General features: G+C 42.4%; 1 protein-coding gene across 2 annotated transcripts in view; it reads right to left on the bottom strand.

Moving 5' to 3' along the window:
- Nucleotides 1–438: 438 nt before the first annotated feature.
- The window catches only part of LOC146550494 (plexin-A1-like), a 304,153-nt gene continuing 285,431 nt past the window's right edge, over nucleotides 439–19,160 (bottom strand). For both annotated transcript variants that reach the window (XM_085259673.1, XM_085259671.1), the window contains 9 exons: nucleotides 16,606–16,752; nucleotides 15,933–16,092; nucleotides 14,492–14,595; nucleotides 14,291–14,387; nucleotides 11,693–11,883; nucleotides 8,701–8,870; nucleotides 7,830–8,042; nucleotides 4,491–4,641; nucleotides 439–1,604 (listed from right to left, as the gene is read on the bottom strand). In XM_085259673.1, the coding sequence (XP_085115799.1) occupies nucleotides 1,509–1,604; nucleotides 4,491–4,641; nucleotides 7,830–8,042; nucleotides 8,701–8,870; nucleotides 11,693–11,883; nucleotides 14,291–14,387; nucleotides 14,492–14,595; nucleotides 15,933–16,092; nucleotides 16,606–16,752 (1,329 nt within the window). In that variant the 3' untranslated portion in view covers nucleotides 439–1,508. The remainder of the gene's footprint in view (nucleotides 1,605–4,490; nucleotides 4,642–7,829; nucleotides 8,043–8,700; nucleotides 8,871–11,692; nucleotides 11,884–14,290; nucleotides 14,388–14,491; nucleotides 14,596–15,932; nucleotides 16,093–16,605; nucleotides 16,753–19,160) is intronic.

Here is a 19,160-nt window from a genome sequence, read left to right as displayed (position 1 = left end):
TGTCTCATCTAAATCAGCTGACTGGGCCTTGTGTTGTATTTGGTTCCTCTAAAAAACAAACACAAAAGCACTGCAGGTTGGTTTGCTCGTAGGCGGCTTCCAGACATCATTTGCCTTTTTGCTATCTTCAGAGCCAAAGATGTAGCACGCCCCGAGACCTCACGAAATATAGAAAGTGTCTGCGTATGATATATTTATATATATATATTTTTGCCATTTACCTATTTTTAAACTTTCAGTCACTAAGCATGACAACATTTTCATCGTAGCACGTTTCATCTAAACGGGGAAAAAAAAGAAGTCTCTTCGCACTAAACAACATTCAAAGTAAAACATGGCACAGGACGACTTTTTCCTCGTGTTTTTCATAATTTTTCATCTTGGAAATATCAAATCTTCGTCTCAAACGGATCTTTTGTACATTGAAATGAAAAACAGTTTGTTTTTTTCCCCAGTTTTTCATTTGTTTTAAAAATGAAAGGTTTGTATTTATATCTATCTATCTATCTATATATATATATATTCATATATCCTCTTCTCTCTTTTGATTTAGCTTTGTTGTGCAAATTCAGCAGTAACACAAGAAGTGGCACAGCACTGGGGAGAGTAGGCAGTTGGACGGGCAGAATCAAATGCAGTAACAAATCAAATACAGAGTTATGAAACTGACAGCGTCCTTTGTTCGACTACAGTGGAATTCATGTCGATGGAGTGTTGGAAAGTCAGTACTGGAGGAAGAGTTTCCCTGCAAAGTCCTTCCTCCCGGTTGCCCTGCAGTGGCAAGCGGCGCGTTGCCGAGAATCCACTCTACCGAAGAGTCTTTGAGCAACACGCTGAATCTCTACCTGCTCAGTGGCTGCTGCTCTGTAGCTGTCCCTGACCTTTGACCTCCTTGTGGAGGGGAGCAACAGTAAAGAAAGAGAAATTCCTCACAGGAATCAAGTATTCTGGATTTTTTTTTTTTATAGGCTCAGAGTCAGAACTGCAGCTCTGGCTGTGAAAAGATACTAGCTCTGGGCTTGTTTCAGGTCCAGCTTGATGAGTTTCTGGTCACCACTGTGCATGTACCATTCCTGATTGTGGCCAAAGCTGCTCCCGTGTAACTGTAGACGTGATGAGGGACTTGATGAAAATAAATGCTCTCCTGAGCTGAGGTCCAAAATCGGCTGAGGTTGGGGACGCACTTGATTTGGTTGTTATGGCAGGCTCAGAGAAGAAGAAGAAGAAAAAGAAAGGCAATGGGGGAGGGGGTAAAAGTCAACCCGGCTGCCGGGACTTTAGTTCCAAACTCTGCTGTCTCTCTCGAGTGTGCTGCTGCTTACTGGGTGCTTGTGTTCTCGCAGTCCTTTCTGCTGCTGTAGATTGTTGTTTGTGACGGCGATGGCGACAGACTTTAAACGTCGGGTGTTAAAACGGCGAGGAATGGGGAGAGGGGGTCAAAGTTGTTGGGGAAAGGCGTGTTGGTTAGCCAGTTCTCCTGCCAGCTGAGGCGCGCCATTGGCTGATCCTCAGCTAGATAGAGCCATGGTGTCGATGACCTGTTCCAGCTTGCCGCGTAGTCGCTGTCTGCGTGACTGTTCGTCCTTCTGTAGCGCTGACAGGATCTGGACACACGGAAGGAAACAGATTAGAGAGACGCCTTTAAAACCTTGAGCATGCGGCAGTGCAGCGTGGGCGCCGCTGTTATGCTCCTTAGCCATGAATTCACAGTTACATGAGCCAAAGGAGCGCTCTGTTGCTAATTTCCCTTTTAGTGGTTAGCGACTACAATTGCACTCACGCTGACAACACGAGCAGGGCCGACAGGGCAGGTGTTATGGCCAGTGGAATGTCTTGTGATTGGATGTTAATGGCTACTGAGAATGACCAACAGGAGTGCGTTATTTTTCATGATGAGAGTGGGGAAAGGAGGATGTGGTATGAGTGTGAGGACGTGTGCATTTCATCTTTATTTTTTAACGCGTCTGTCTGAGCGCATTTGTTAGACGATGGGGGCCGTGCAGCTGTCTACATCTGGATAATAGGTCATAATGAAGGGGAGCAGTTGGTTTGAATACAGCCAGCTGCAAACAGCCAGCTTAACTACCGTCATACTGCTGGTATGGAAGAATGGAAACAAGGACAAGTGGGGGCGTAGCTCTCACCAATTAAAAGCATACTAAAGGTTGAGGAGGGAGAGGTGTGTAGTATAGATATAAGGCTCTATTTTTAAAACAGCACATTCCATGCAAGCATATTTCAGCAGCTCACATGTTTGGAGAAGCAAATAACACAAATATAAAGAAAATGCACAGAAAAATTAACCATACATTTGTTGGCTTACATATATATATATACTAGAAACTAGAAGAAGAAACCCTAGCAGCACCTTTAATGCTCACTGTTTAGCACGTTCGAATGCGAGGTAGTATAAAAATGTATCATTAAATGAAAATGAAAAAGCACCAGAGGATGAAGGCTGAAGTTTTAGCCAAAGATATCCCTCAATATTTGAACTGGGTTGGAGAGTGAAACCTACTGCAAAACTGATAATTCCACCCAATCTGAAGTACTCTCACATTCACGTTTACCAACTGAGCATTTTCTCTTGATTAGATTTCTAAAAGCCGTCAGTGTTAAAACTGGATTACATTTAGTTCAAAAGTGAAAGTTTAACAGACGTCTTTAGATCAGACTGAGCTTCCATCCATCCATCTTCTTCCGCTTTATCCAGGGCCAGTTCGCGGGAGCAGCAGCCTAAGCAAAGAGGCCCAGACCTCCCTCTCCCCAGCCACCTCCTCCAGCTTATCCGGGGGAACACCAAGGCGTTCCCAGGCGAGCCGAGAGATATAATCTCTCCAGCGTGTCCTGGGTCTGCCCCGGGGCCTCCTCCCGGTGGGACATGCCCAGAACACCTCACGCAGGAGGCATCCTTGTCAGATGCCCGAACCACCTCAGCTGGCTCCTTTTGATGTGGAGGAGCAGCGGCTCTACTCTGAGCCCCACCCGGATGGCTGAACTATCTCTAAGGGAGAGGCCAGCCACCCTTCGAAGGAAGCTCATTTCCGCCGCTTGTATCCGCGATCTCGTTCTTTCGGTCACTACCCACAGCTCGTGGCCATAGATGAGGGTAGGGGCGTAGATCAACCGGTAAATTGAGAGCTTCGCTTTTACACTCAGCACCAGTCCGTCTGTCGATCTCCGGCTCCCTTCTACCATCACTCGCGAACAAGACCCCGAGATACTTGAACTCCTCCACTTGGGGCAGGAACTCATCCCCAACCCGGAGTGGGCACTCCACACTTTTCCGGCTGAGAACCATGGCCTCAGATTTGGAGGTGCTGATCCTCATTCCCGCTGCTTCACACTCGGCTGTGAACCGTTCCAGTGGGAAATGGAGGCCATCACCAGTCGAAGCCAACAGAACCACATCATCCGCGAAAAGCAGAGATGAGATTCTGAGTGTGAAGTGAAAGCCCTCCGCCACTTGGCTGCGCCTAGAAATCCTGTCCATAAAAATTATGAACAGAATCGGTGACAAAGGGCGGAGTCCATCACCCACCGGGAACGAGTCCAACTTAATGCCAGCAATGCGAACCAAGCTCTTGCAACGGTTGTATAGGAATCGAATGGCCTGTAGCAATGGGCCAGACACCCCGTGTACAATATCGTGTCTTTATAGATATGCTATATTGAAAATTCCTTGGGAAAATTTTGAGAAAAACGTAATAATGTTGTCCTCATCTGTATTTGTATGAACCTGGAAGGTCAAAACTAACTGTTCCTACATGGCAGTGCAGCATGATGGCGCAGCGGTTAGATCCTCATAGGTTGTGGGTTTGAATCTGCGGGCTGTGCTGATGATGACGAGACGGCTTTTTTTATCTAAATGTAGCTGTCCCGGGACGTCTTATGAACATCCTGAGACGAGCCTTTTAACATTCACTTTTTTCTTCATTAAATACCGTGTGCTACTTTTTTAAGCAAAGAGTAAAATGAGTGATGATGGTGTTGGAGAACTTCTCATCAGACACACACTATGAACATGATGGCACGTGGGTATATAGAATTTAGCGGTTTAAATCCCAATAAGTGCATTTAATGTCTTGCTTGAGACTCTGCTGGTTGTTCGTGATTTGTTTTCTTAACTGTGAATGCTTATTCAATAAAATGAATAAGCATCCTTAAAATGTGGCACTATTTCGTTAACACATTCTTGAGTTTTAATCAGCTGGTAGCAGCAAAGGATACTGTGCAAGCAGGTCTTTAAAAAAAATCACCTAAATTCTGTTAAGCTCCATTAAGTTCATAATGTGCTGAGCTCATGCCTTAATGTGCATCCTTAATGGTGGTAATACCTTCCAGCTTGTACCGATGTGGACTGGTTATCAGTGTTATTGAATTAAAATGACCTCGTGGTATTAGTCAAAACAAGTAAAGGGAGGCAGAGCACGAATAATTACAACATTCTTCCCTTCTTCTATATTTAGTGCTGGGCAGTGGGAGCTTACCTCATCTTTGTATTTGACGATGTAGGAGTAGATCTCGTGCAGCGCTGACATGCTGTTGAACTGGCTGAGGTGCAGCCGGGACTGCTCCGCTAGGTAGGCACTCATGTCCTGATCGCTGATGGCTGGCATGCGGGAGATATCGGAGTAATACCTAGACAAGAGTTCAGGCAGAGTTGCGTGTCATGCCACCTTCGTGTCCATTCACACCTTGACTTACTGCCTCGACCTAAGCTTCCCATTGAAGGATTAATGCAGCTTAATACAATTTCTTTGCTGATGGTTAGCACCTTGTTAGAGCACACATTGACCTACTTTGCCATTTAATTGAAAAATAATGAGATTAGTAAAATAAGAGACGGCTCAATTCAACTCAGTTTTATTTATATAGCACCTAAAGTCACCTAAGGCCGCCTCTGCTACAAAAACCAAACAATTAGACGATCCACTATGAGCAAGCACTTCGCAACAGTGGGAAGGAAAAACTCCCTTTTGAAAGGAAGAAACCTCTGCTAGAATCAATCTCAGGGACAGGCAAGCGTCTGATGGGGCCGTGGGGGTGAGGGGAACATAGGAAAACAAAGCCAAATTCAGTTTTTTCAGATGCCCACCTGCTTATGTAACTCGGGAATTGATGGCTTCGTTGTCATGGTTGATGTTAGGGCCCTGGGTCGTTCTTTCCCCCTTATGTAACAAAACTGCTTAGCATTCCCTTTGCAAGCCCCAGCTCCTGATCGATGCATACATGTGCTCTTTATTTTGCCCTCCTCGCCTGACTGTTTCTCCTGTCTCCCTCTTGCTGCCATATTTGACTGGTTACGACTGTCAGACTGTCATTCAGGGCTGCTGTGATCAGTGAGTAGCCTGCTCCGTACATTCTTGCTAACTGCTACGAAAGGGTACCTGTTACTGATCCTTTTAAGTACCTCGTATGTATAATGTTCTGCAGGCTTTTTGCCTGCCAGCTTTTGATTATATAACCTGTTTGTTTAGTCCTGTCAGGGGCATTAAAACACTGGGACGCAGGGCCAGGAAGCAGCGATTAGCACACTCGCACAGTTAGTTGACTTCCTTTGTAAGATACTCACTTACAGACGTGCTATTTATTCTGTAATGTTTGTTTTCGAAAGGAAAGCCAGCGAGCCTAGCATTTCTTTTCTTTTCTTTTTTAAACAGAACAGTTTGATTTGGCTCTTACATTTCAGTTCTAAGTCCAATTATATTTTATCCATCCTATCCTCTGTAAGCTTTTTGGTGACTACTTTGTGACTCTTATGGATATTGACGGGAACCTAGCTGGGTTTGTAACAGCTGATTCATCCTTTACTCATTCATATTTCATTAATATTTCGTTTTTGAGATGGTGATGCTCTCAGTGAAACAACAACCTTAGTATTATCGACTCAGTGTTGCTGGCTGCACTGGGAGAGTGAAAGGTCCGTAGAAAGTGAGGCAGGTAAAAACACAATATATTAAGAAAACATCCCAATACTGAGCTGTACCTGGATCTGTGTGCACGATCCATATCTCGGCTATCTCAAGGTTTACTGCAGCAGGGCAGCGCTGGGAGGAGAGTGTAGGTTTGGAGGCATAATGGAAGCAAGGTTCAACTGCACCCAGTTAAATCTCACCTATAAATCCTTATCTCACGCTTCCTCCAAAAGCTCTGTGGAAGCTACACTACTTCCTGCAGCATATTCAATTCAAGCTGCTCAACATAAAGAAATACACAGCGGTTTTCCCACAGATTTAGACTCTGTTTGTGACAGTAGAGTGCACATGCATTTATGTGCAGGAAAGATTTCTTAAGTATTATTATACATTATATGTTATCAGTTTCTGCACTGCAAATACTTTTACATGTCCTGACTTTACAACAAACAACTGAGAAGACAAGCACTCGCTCTCCACCGTCTCTCATCCAGTGGATTAACTCCAGCTCCACTATTGTGGATTGTGGCCGTCTACAGCAGGCAGTGATGTGATCTGCTGCATCGGCCATCTTGGTCCTGTGAATGAACCAGCTCGAGACCTGCTGCAGGTTCAGGTTAGAGTTTGCAGTAGATCTTCAGAGCAGAACAAAGGCTAGTTTATCCAGCCACAGTTCAGGATGGCAGAGATGGATTATGTCTCACCCTGGGACAAGATTCTCTGAAGAAGGAGCTGAATAATACTGAGAAACTGCCGCAACAGCTACTCACTGTAGAAACATATAAAGGAGAGCACCGGGGCTAGCTCAGCTTTCAAAAGAAAAGAAATAGGATTGCCCACTAATGAACTGATTATCGATCGTGCCATTTTTTTAGATTAAAAAAAAAAATGCTTAGTGAGATTATGAATGTACTTAGGTGGGCATTATATTTGGGCAGGTATCAAACGCTGTACTCTACCAGAATGGTGTTTGTTATCAGCCCTTCTGTTTTACCATTAGCAGTGAAAAACCTGGAAATCTAAAAAGGATTAAAAATCAACATTATATATATATATACATATATATATATATATACACACATATATATGTATGTAGAGGTGGTGTAATGCACGCTGCTGAGCAGCAGATAGCTTCCCCTCCCTAAGCCTGGTTCTGCTGAGGTTCCTTCCTGTTAAAAAGGAGTTTTGCCTCCCCACTGTTGCCAAGTCCGAGCTTACAGGAAATCATCTAATTCGTTTTTCTTTCTATTATTATGGGGACTTTACCTAACTAATATAATATACTAATATAAGGCACCTTAAGGTAACTGTTCTTGAGATTTGGTGCTATATAAAAAAAACTAAATTGAATTGAATTCAGGTAAATTTAATTACACAAAATTTGAATGAATTGAAGGAGAAACATGAACAGAGCGCCTCTTGCCCCTAAAGTGGAACCGCAGGTGGTGCGATCACTTAAACATCCTGGAGTTGGGCAGAAGATTAAGAGGCTATGGCTGCTTCTTAGCAAAATCCAGTGAAACCTTTGTCTTCTTCTTTCTTTTTGTCTTAGAACTGATCCATATGGAGCAGCTCTCACTGTAATTTTACTCACTCTTTATAGTACACTGTATTATATAGTGATCAAGACAGCTGTAATTACTGCAGAGTGGTTTCTTTGCAGTAATTTAATCCAACTATTATGCTTTAAATGCCAGATAAAGTTCAGCCTGTAACGTTGCTACAGTCTTACAGCTGTTTTTAGCTTAATAGTTTAATAGTGTAATTAACTTTGATTATAACGCTCCAACTCATTTTTCTCTCACAGCTCATGAGGAACTTTTAACATTTAAACTGCGGATACAAAAGGTGTCCTCCCATCAAACGTAGCTGTTCTCAAAGTCTTCGCGTTTGGGTCAAACTCTGACTCACCTCTCGACCCAGTTCTTGTAATTGGGGATGTCTTTAGCGTAGAGAAGCTTATTTGAAGGCGAGTCTTTGCCTAGTTTGTGCTCCGATGTTGAACAGGAGTCCATGAAGGTCTGGGCCACCACGGACAGACAAGCATCTGTGATGCTGTTCTTATGAATGTCGAATACAAACTGTGGGTTCTTGATCACGTTCACCCAGAACCGGAGAGGGAGACTGGAGAGAGAGCAAGAGAATAAAACCCAAAAAAGGTTTATTTCGAAATAAAAATGTAACATCGTGTGATTAAGTGCTTTCCGTCACTAGCTTAATTCCACTTGTAGTTCTGTTTTTTTCTAATTAGTTCACTGTGTGCATTAAAGCCGGCTTTAATGCACACAGGCAGTGCCGGGGTCCTCGGGGATCGTAGCAGCTGTGTGGCTGGAGACGAATGCTCTTCATTGCTACGGAAATGCAAAATTTTATTAAATAATTTATGAATTACAAACACTGCAAATCTAGTCTGAAGATCTTATTATAGGAAGCACCCAACACAGCATTTTTTACATTTTTCTATACATTTTGCAGACTTGGATGTATCGATTTAATTCAGTGCAGCATTGTTTACAAGGATATTTACTTTGCAGACACTGCGATTATTACTATATTTTGGCATCCATTCAAATCTCTTTGAAATGCACTTTGATTGCAGTCATTTTCAGCGAGATTTAGACTCCAGCGCAAATGTCACCAGGGCCAAACGTGAAAAGCGCCTGAAGATCTCATTACGCTGGAGGTGAAATTTGATTGAACCGAACAGGGTTACATCCGGTTTCGAGAACACTTTACATTTAAGGGGAATTAGTTTTTCAGCGGCTGCAGATTTCTGACTCACCAGTTGCTCTTCCAGGTATGTCGTACATCATAGTCTGTGATGGAGTGTTTGTCAGCCTGCTCGTCCAGAAAGTCAAACATATACTTGATGGCCAGGGGCAACGCGCTACCTCTGTGGGCTGTGCTGAAGATGGTCTCAAACAGGTCGTCCACAAACTTCTGTAACGTACCCTAAATGAAGGAAATCAGGGTGTACTTTAAAAAAGAAATGTAAGGAATATTTTAACAGTAATTGTAGCTGTAATATCAACTGTTTTAATAATTTCGAGAGGTTATTACAGACCAACAAACTGACTAAACTTCTGCTAACATAGAGGTGCTCACACTTGCTGATCAAACATCTGGCTGCTACTTTTAATTTCTATGGGATGTACTTAGTTTTTTTTTTAACTTTTCTCAACAGTTTCACTACACTGTCGGGTTGTTTTTAGTCTATAGGCAATCACTGAAAGTCTTATTTAAATGTTGCTGTGATTCCCACCACACCGGTCAAAATGGCTTAGAGGTCTTTGATATTAATGATGATTATATACAAGCATAAGCTGCACTCTTATGTTGAACAAGCATTCTGACATTTTAGTACAGGTGGTGTTCCCATATTATGGTAATCGCTCTGACCTTTCTGATATTTCTGTCAGAACCACTTTAGTCACAAGAGGACTGTTATTTTAGTGGCTGTAATTTATATATGGAAGTGTGCCTCTGTTCTGGGACCTCCTCACCGCTCTAAACGCATACACAGAAAGCCAAAAGGCAAGGAGAGCAGTGCAGCAGTCAGTAAGAGCGAACATGACTTGAAATAGAGGAGCTGGGGTGGAAGTGGTTTGCAGAGTGGGTTAATAACACTTTTCATATGAGCCATCAGCAGATCTGTATGAAGAGCTGGATCAGGTAACTCTATGCTCAATGTTTGTTTTGGGTTTTTTTTTCCTAACTTTTATTGATTCTCTACATATGTGTGCAATAATTTCTTAGGATTAAAAACATTCCCACATATGCTTCCCTTTCAAATCAGCCTGACTATTAATTAGAAAGGAGGAATATCTCAGAGCTCAGGAAGCCAGCATCAACATAAGCAGTTTCATGGCACTGTGAAGCAGAATATAATGTACCATTTCCAGCTACTTGTATCCACAGCACCTGAATGGGCCTCGAGCGTGTACATTGTTACTATGAATGGCCCCAGTGGGAATCACAGCAATAACTCTGGCTGTGAGACTTACTTGCTCTGCTGACTAAGCGCTGCAGAATCACAAACCAGAACCCCGGCTCTTGGATTTGGATAGCGCTTTCCTCCAATGACAATGCCTCAACATAATTACCTCAAATGTAGCTAAATTAATTTCCCTAACACCACATTTGTCACCCCGACTTCTCCATCTGGCAGAATCTATTACTGAGGAAATATATGTCGGGATCATATTTAGTCAGCCGCTGCAAAATGGAGCAGGAATTATTCCTGCAACGCTTGTGAATGAAAGCAGGTAGATCTGCATAGACGAGACGCCGGGGCAAACGGGTTTGGAAAGGCAGCCATAAGAGAGACAAGGACAAGATGAGCTTCTGAATTGCATTTGCCTCTCAGTTTTTTTTCATCATACATCGCCAAATCTTCAATCCCTCAACAAATTACTCTTCTCCTGACACCTTGTGTATCTGCCTCCCTACCCTCTGCACCACAAGCCCACCTTTTTATTAATCTGTTTTTTCTTATTACCACTGGAAATTGAAAAGCCAGCTTGCTTGTAACTGCTGCCCATTGCTACATTTCCCTCCCCCCTCCTACAATTAGAAAGGAGAAGGTGAACTGAAAGACAATGAAGGAGAGGGGCAAAGACAGGCAGCCTGTTTTGTAATGCAAGATTCCAAGATGGAGGGAATGGTTACGAGTATGTTTAGCTTCACCGGTAACACATTTAGTCAGTACATTTCACTTGCTTCATGTACAATAAAGGCTTTGAAGCAATCTCGCCCAATGTAAAGACTCAGACAGAGTTATTAACACTTAAAGAGAGGGACTACATACATGCCTACTAATTTTCTACCAAAATTCTTCTTGGAAAACAAAACCAACCACTGAAACTGCACTTCTATCTGTGTCCTGTCACTTTCCTTCCACTGGCGTACCACAAGGATGGGTGCTTGGTCCCCCTACTCTTGTCTGACGATACCCAGCTATTGTACCTTCCTAACGAGCTGTCTCACAGCACACCTCAGCCCACCCAAACACCATGATGGATGGCTACCTTCGGCTCAACTTCTCTAAGACTGAACTGGGGACCATCTGTTCAGCCCGGCGTTATGTTTTGTCTACACAGAAAGCATTTCAGCTGTGTTTTCCCCCCTTGTTGTCTGTCTATTCTCTACTGGAACAGATAAGCTCCTATCTTAATAAATCCATCTGTCTGCACAGGCTGTGTAATGTCTCAGATTTTACTCTTTACTGTATCCCCAGACCCAAAGCATATTTACACTTTTGGAGTATATGTTCTTACTCATTATGTGTGTAACAAGAGTGGCTGTATACTGGGTTCTCAGTGCCTCCAGACACTGATATAAGTATTCATCCCCTCGCCAACCCTTGTCTCCTGCGTGGGCTTGCAAAAAGCCTTCTAATTTTCTACCTTGTGGGTCTGTTCTGTGAAGTTTCAATCTGTGAATGTAGTGGGTCTTTGACCTGATCTCCTGTGATGACAAACCAATTGCTAGTTGCATAAATATTCTCATCAATGTCTGTGATGATGTAATTTGATAAAGATAAAGACCCCTCAAAGATGTGGGGACACTCTGTATTAGAAGCTTCCTCTCCTTTTAAATAGGTGAGGTGAATCACTCTGCACGAAAGAGCTGAAAATGCTGAAGAAGAGTTTTACTATTAGGTTTTAGTGTCCCCCTGATGGTTTCAAGTGCTGTTTAAGAGGTTTTTCCACTCTGACTAGAATCAATATATATATAAAAAAGAAGAGAGTGCTGTTTACACCCCTGCCCCTTACTTTTGTAGCCAGCAGCCTGGTCAGGTAGATCTCAGAGACCATCTTGCTTCCCCGGTCGCCCTCCCTCTGGTCTGAGTGGTCGTGGTTTTTCACCAGGTGCCACAGTTTGGTTCCGCTCTCCAGATCAGGGGTGATCATGGGCGTTCGAGAACGTAGGCTGTCTGGACTACTGGCCGTCCTCAGCATACTCTCTAAATGAGACAAAAACAGAATTACTGTAGAATTACTGAAAATACTCAAAAATGGTTTAACTGACCCAGAATCTCTACCATCTGTGTCTGGTTCATTATTCATTGTGAGAGTGTCATGATTGGAATAAAGCAAGAAGAAATCTGTGACTATTTCATGTAGGATGGGGGGAGGGAATGTGCCAGGGAGGTAAGGTGCACAATATCTGCTGAATATCTCTTGTTTCTGGGGTAGAAAGCTGGACTGGAGAGAAGAGGTGGCGAGACCAAAGATGCTAATGTGTGTAACCATCCACATGCTTGGTGAAAGGACAGTAAGGAGTGTGGATGATAGAGGAGAAGTAAATATATGGGGAGGGTGGAGGGGGGTGACGGGAAAAAAAAGGGGGAGTGGGCGAGCGAAATGGACGGAGAGTCAAAAAGGTCAGGAGAGAGGGGTGAAATGGAGAGTAATGGGAGTGCATGGGATAGAAGAGTGAATGAGGCTGAGTGGGATGGTGTAGAGCGCTGCTGTTGCTTTTGCCAGTGGGGTGCTGAGTGGCTTTGATTCCAAGCTCATCATGACCATTGGTGGCCAACAATTTTGCCTGTTCTAATAACACTCCGCTACATGCACACATTCATGCACGAGGCACACCAACAGGATCATAATAACAAACAAAAGGGACACAGTCAAAGAGACTTTTTAACCAAACTTTTTTTCACAGTGGAGCAAAATAGCTGGAGCCTTGCAGCAGTGTGAGATAGTTCACTACAAGAGAGGTTCAGAAATGAAACAGGTCCTCAATAATGCCATTCTCAAACAGTGTAGGTGTTGTGTGATGCACTGATTAAACCATTTATTTTGTTCCAAGTAGAATCAATAGAAACTGGCATATTTGCAGTGAGAAAGAATTTTTAGTCGGTACTCCCATATTTCAGTTAATCATACGTCTACTTGCATATAATATGGGCCACTTGTGCTGTTAAACCCTCGGTAATATCTATCAGCTTATCAAGTTTTGTGGTTGTGTTGATTTTCTCTAGCAGATGCTGTAAAAATGCCCTGCAAAAAACACATTTCTACACCTGCCAACATGTAGCTTTGAATAGTACTGGATTTAGAAGTTAAAGGTCAAATATTTCTATCAGCAGGTGAAGACTCTGAGCTGCAAGGAGGGTGAATATTGGACATGCATTCATCAGGTGGCAAGAAATATGACTCCAAGGAGACAGAATGCTGGTGTGTAAACAGGCAGCAGTTTTCTACTGCTATTTATTTGCCTTAAAAGCATAAAATACAATTTCAGATAAAGAGTCAGTTTAAACAACGTGTGGAATCCTGACAATAGTGTGTTTAAGTTAATAATATATTAACCTTTCAAACATACAAAATAGGCGTCCCACCAGGCTCCAAACTGGGACCACTTTTTTTGATGTGACGTAAAAGGGTTACATCTTGGATAAGTTGTCATGACAGCCAGGTGAAATATATGAAGTAAATACGAAGTATGAATAAATACAATGAATGCTTCATATTAAATAAGAAGTTTGCTGATGCTCAATAAAATAATTGTTGGGAGTTGGGCATGAATCTTTTTTAGCTTTTTCATTTTGGCATGAGGTATGCTAGAAATACAGTTTGAGAACAGCTGTCATTGAAAATAAACACTTTGACCAGCACTATTTTTTCTGAATGCTACATTTGAGGGAAAAAGGACACATCTGACTTTTCCACTATTTTCAGGTCGCGCAATTGACATCAGAGTCGGCATTCAGCAGAAAAACTAGCATGTCAATTTTCCATTTCCATATAAAACACACACAAAAAAATAAAAAATTCAAATTCTAACCTAAACATTTCATTTTTTGGCACAGGCGTTTTTGGAGAACAGCCACACTGATTTGGGGCTACAGCAGATCAGCGGCAATGATAGCAGCTGTGCATGTGTGAGGGTTAATACCCACTCAGCATCAGATGAGGGGTCAGTTTTTTTTCTCACCTCAGAGTAATTTATCCTCTAAATGGTTTAATTTTCCAGTGGAAAATACCATACTGTTGCTGGGGCTCTGTCTATCTGACTGCTACGTGTCCTCTCGCTCTCTCTCTCCATCTCTTTTTCACTCTGTCAGCTGGGGATCGAGGTGTCTACTTTAATGCCTGTCATTTATGGACTGCTTGGAAATAGCCGTGGAATAGCCTTGGCCTGCGCTGATGGCAGTGGATAAAAAGGATTGCCATTCACTCAGATGGAGGTAAAAAAAAAAAAGAAAAAAAAAAAGTACCCCAATCATGGCCATGACAAACAAAGACAAAGACTGAATGAAAGCGAGTTAGAGGCTCTGAGGGGAGGCGAGCGGTCAGAGAAATGGGGATCATTGACAGACTGATTTAAACAGGATCGAGGCACGATGGGAATGGGAGCCGTACCGTATCTGCTGAGGCTTTTGGTGAAGGTGGAGGAGTTGGAGATGTTGTAGGCAGAGTTCTGCTTTGGCACCAGGGCAATCACTGAACCATCTGTTACCTGCACAACAAAAACAATACACACACACACCACCAAAATATTCAGTGTATTACTCTTGCTGAGTAGCTGGCTCTTGACGTCTGTCCTGCTTTGTGCTCGTGTACCTGATAGTGAGCCAGCGTGTTGAGTCTTTTCCAGTCGTTGTCAATCTTAGTTGTGACATCTTCATCCTGCAGGATGATTCTGGCTATCCGACCTTGACGCCATTCTTTGAAAAGAGGAAAGCCGAGTTGATGGCAAAAAGCACAAACACAAATTGCATGTGTGTGTCATGAAACTGTGTATCACTTGCCATCATTTTGCATTTGTGTTTTTTATATCTTCAATGTAAAAGAGGTAGTTAGTAGGTTTATTAAATTTTACACTGCAAAATTACATTAAAGCAACTAACAATTGATCAAAAGCCTGTATCCAATGTGAGAAAAGTCCCTGGACTTAACATTCCCGAGAACAACAGAGAATTGATACTCTGTCGTTTGCCTCATTTCCACAGAGCAGTTTATTCTCTTTAAGCTTATTGGTTTTTCTTACTGAGTGGCTATTTGCAACATTAAAAGTCCAGATAATGATGCCGCATGCTTACTCTGCAGTATCGTGCAGCAAGCAAGCAACGTTAGCAGCAACCCGAGTCACTAAAATGAGAGCAGGGTTCTTTATGGTAAAAGCTCGAGATATTTTAATCTGTTGGATGGATAAACTGCTGTCACACCAAAAAAATAATAATAATAATTAAAGAAACACATTTTAATCAGAGAGCTGCATCAAGTAAGTTAAACTTCTTAGTTGTGAGGTATGCATACAAGAATGTGCGGGCCATACTAACTACTGAGTTAGTCATTTTAAGTTTCGGCAAAATGGACAAGCCTGCTGGATCACTTTTATTTCCATCAAACAATGTGGCATCCTTTCATTCCTAACACATCACTAAGTCCATATTGATACAGATATCAGTTTTTGCCCATTAAGATCTGATCTATGCATGTCTTTTATCCTGTCTTTCTTCTCTTACTCCAACCGTTCACAGCAGATGGCCCTGCCCCGCCCTGAGCATGGTGTTGCTGGAGGTTTCTTCCTGTTAAAAGGGAATTTTTCCTTCCCACAGTCGCCAAAGTGCTTGCTCATACGGGGTTTTTCTCTGTATGTATTATTGTAGGGTCTACCTTACAATATAAAGCGCCTTGAGGTGACTGTTGTTGTGATTTGGGGCTGTATAAATAAAATTGAATTGAATGTATATTTAAATTATACACATATATTACATACATATATATGGGTTTCTAGACTTTTCTAATGCTTTTAAGTCATCAAAAAAGTTTTTCAGATTAACGTCATGGCAATCTGGGCTTAAAGGCATCGCTGAATGTAGTATGTTCATTAAAGCTAAAATGGGACAATGAGCTACAGTGCACTGATCTCACCCGACTACTGGATTTATGCAATTCTTATTGCAGACGTCTAAACAAAATGACTGGAAAAAAACAAATGAATCTGCTTTTATTTGATTTTATCTCATTAAGCCTGCACATACAGTCCTGCATGTCTTACCCAGGTCCATATCAGAAGCCTTTGGCCTTTGCGAATAGGGGCTGCCTTTGTACACGGCATCGAGCAGCTTCTCTTTGACCTGAGTGATAGTGTCGCAGTTGAGACACTTGACTGTCACCTCCGGGGCGTTCTCATTCTCTGGATTTACACAGTGCAGCGTCTGGAAACATTTAAAAAAAAAGCATAAAAATGGAAGAAAAATGGAAAAGACAAAAGAAATTAGGCTTTATCAGGAATATGTCAAGAACGCTGCAAACAATGAGCACTGGTTAGTTGAATGGTGTAAACGGTTGTTCAGGTTGTCCAGCATCACTCTCGCACCCAGTTTGTTTACAGCAGCTCATTTTCAAACCTGGACACATCCCTCGTCTATTTAGGCAGTTTGAGAACATAATAACTCGGCATTCGCACTTGGGAGCGGACCAAAACAACTGTAGCAGACCCCGCTGATGAGTAGGTTTGCCTGCATGTTTCCAAGCTAGACCTGTTTTGTTAACACTGGGCAGCAAATGGGACGGTCCACAGCCAACTCCCTCCAAATGCACCGCACGCTTTAACAACCCGCATTTCAGCAGCTGACTGTTTAGACTCTCATGTGACTAAAACTTAACAAATCGAATGATTCGGTCCCGAGCAGATAAAACGGGCCTCGAGACACAGCGAGTTTACTGACCAGTGTTTTGTAGTCAATCTGTTGTCTGATGAGCTTGTCCTCACTAAGGGAGTAGCGGGCTTCTCCTGTGATGGCGTCGATGGGTCCCTTCTCCATCTGCTGCTTGATGGCACAGTAAAGCATGAAAAGAGGCTCCCCGGCACACTCCTGGCGAGAGACGAGGCAGAAACAGACGAGTTATCTGGAGATCAAACACAGCGCGATTTTTCTCTTTTATGTCAGAAACAGTCCTAAAGAGGGAAAACCGCCCAATAATTCAAAAATCCCCCCAAAATTTAAAATGAAAATAAACAAAACCCCTAACAGAACTTAATAAACACAGTGATTCAATTTAAATCTGGTTCCTAAGAACGTTTGCTACTCTGAAGACACTGGGAATACTTAAATGTGTAAATTAATAACAGCGATGCAAAATGCTGTGTGTAGTAAGGCGCTCACATAAATGAGTAAATGAGGTAAGTGTGTGTTTTTGCAAGTGTCTGGAGAGCAATTAAAAACAACAAAAACTGGGTAGAATTTACGCTCAGTGGCCACTTCATTAGATACACATTCCCAGTAGTGGGTTGTTGGGGTTTTTTGGCCTACAGAACAGCCTCAATCCTTTGTGGCATACATTCAACATTCCTCAGAGATTTTGGCCCATGCTGACATGACAGCATCACACAGAATACATCCATGGTGGGAAATCTTCTATTCCACCAAATCCCAGACATTTGGGTTGAGTGGACTGATCAGGTGGATCATTCTGGACCTGAGATGGTTGTGTGGCACCAACAACTACGTCAAACTCACTTTTCTTCCTCCTTCTGATGCTCTCTTTGAACTTCAGCAGTTTAGTCTACTGTGTGACTAGCTGATTAAATATTTGTGTTAATGAGCAGTTGAAAAGGTGTACCTAATGAACACTTTTGGAATCGTGACTTATCCATTCATCTTTCAAGAAGAGGGTGACAAAATACATGAATAATTAAAGAGCTTGACGGTGAAAACTTAAAAAAAAAAAAAAACAGGATTCATTTGCTCAAACTGGAGATGGAATATTTCTGTAACTGTGTGCAGAGTAACATCCAAGTTAATGCATCACGGACCGTGCTGACCGGCGACTGACATGGCTGGAAAACTGCATGAAAAAGAATTCTTCACAGTCACGTTTCCCTCTCACTCCCCCCTTTATAGCCTATCTGTCCGTGTGCGTCCGATAAAACGGCACCAAGGATTTTACATTTGGTTTCCCCAGACGTTCAAATTCAGATGCAATTTTCTGTGCCGTGGTGAGCAGTCAGAGGCGATAAATTAGGTGCGGCAGCTGCTTTTCTCCCTCCTTTGTTGTCATACGGTTCTTCCCGTATTTTCTACCTCTGAATAAAGAATGCCTCAAAATGTTTACAGCGTGAAATCAAAAAAGCAACTTTTAGAGTTTCCTCAATTATGCAAAACACACATCATCATCATCATCATCATCAAAAAAAAAATAACTTTAGTTAAATTAGTTACTAGTGATTGAATTTCTGGCTTTCTTTAACAAATCCTGGCAATTTCTAACACTGTCAATGATCTGTAAACGAACGAGATGAAATTTCAGACCTACCCGGAATGACGTCTCAAGATGTGAAGGACACAGTGGTGTTATGTAAACATCTTTCCTTTTTTTTGTTCCAGAGGGAGGCTGAAAGCAGCGTTACGTAAATCTTTTCAGCCTTCTCTCGGAGCCGAGCTTATGCGACCAGACATAGATGTTATAAATATGTTGCCCACTCTCTGCTCCATCAAAGACACTTGCCAATCAATAGTGTCATTAGTCATCACTTGGGCCCAAGGAAAAACACTTGCGAATGAAGTAGCGGCAGTTTAGAGGAGAGAGAAAGGACACATCACAGCCAATACTCATCCTGACGAGAGTTTAATGATCGACCGCGCAGTGCTCAGGGAGACACTTCAGACTGTGTGCGCGTGTGCGTCTGCTAGAGATGCATGAGGTCCAGCTGAGAGCAGGGGAAAGTACTAATTTATCCGTCTCACCTTCAAGCACACTTAACAACTCGCTTTTTCTTTCTAGCGCGTGCATTCCTCCCTTGCGTCCTTTTTTCCTTCTTTTCCACCATAATAAAAATCCTCAGTTCTTTATTCTTACACCATCTTCCTTCTTTACTTTTTCATCTATTTCCCTCATATATATTCACACATTACATTGCAAAGTCCAATGTAAAAAATAAAAGGAATAGGAGGTTTGTCTTCAATACAGTGGCTAAAATGGCCATCGCCGTTCCACCTAATTGTGTTTTTTTGTGGCCACATATGTAGTACACCAAAGGTGGAGGCGAAGAGAACCTGTAGGTGTTTTAATCAGCGTCTGCACCTTCAAACTCAAGAAATGAAGGATCGTACCTATGTTTTATCATCTGAGAGGCGTCCCTTTCACCAAAGAAGCGAAAGAGACAACGGGACCTGCATCTGGATAAAATGCCACACATCAAGCTTCTTAAACTGAAGTCAGAGCATTAATACATGGAAATACGAATAAACATCCTTAGTTATTCCCAGTACTGTCACAATTA

Source organism: Mchenga conophoros, linkage group LG20 (assembly GCF_057382185.1).
Source record: "Mchenga conophoros isolate Kocher_MC1m ecotype Shallow Benthic linkage group LG20, M_conophoros_male_GT1.1, whole genome shotgun sequence".
NCBI classification, from domain to species: domain Eukaryota; kingdom Metazoa; phylum Chordata; class Actinopteri; order Cichliformes; family Cichlidae; genus Mchenga; species Mchenga conophoros.
Note: the sequence above shows the minus strand (reverse complement) of the source record. Positions and strands in the feature narration are given on the sequence as shown.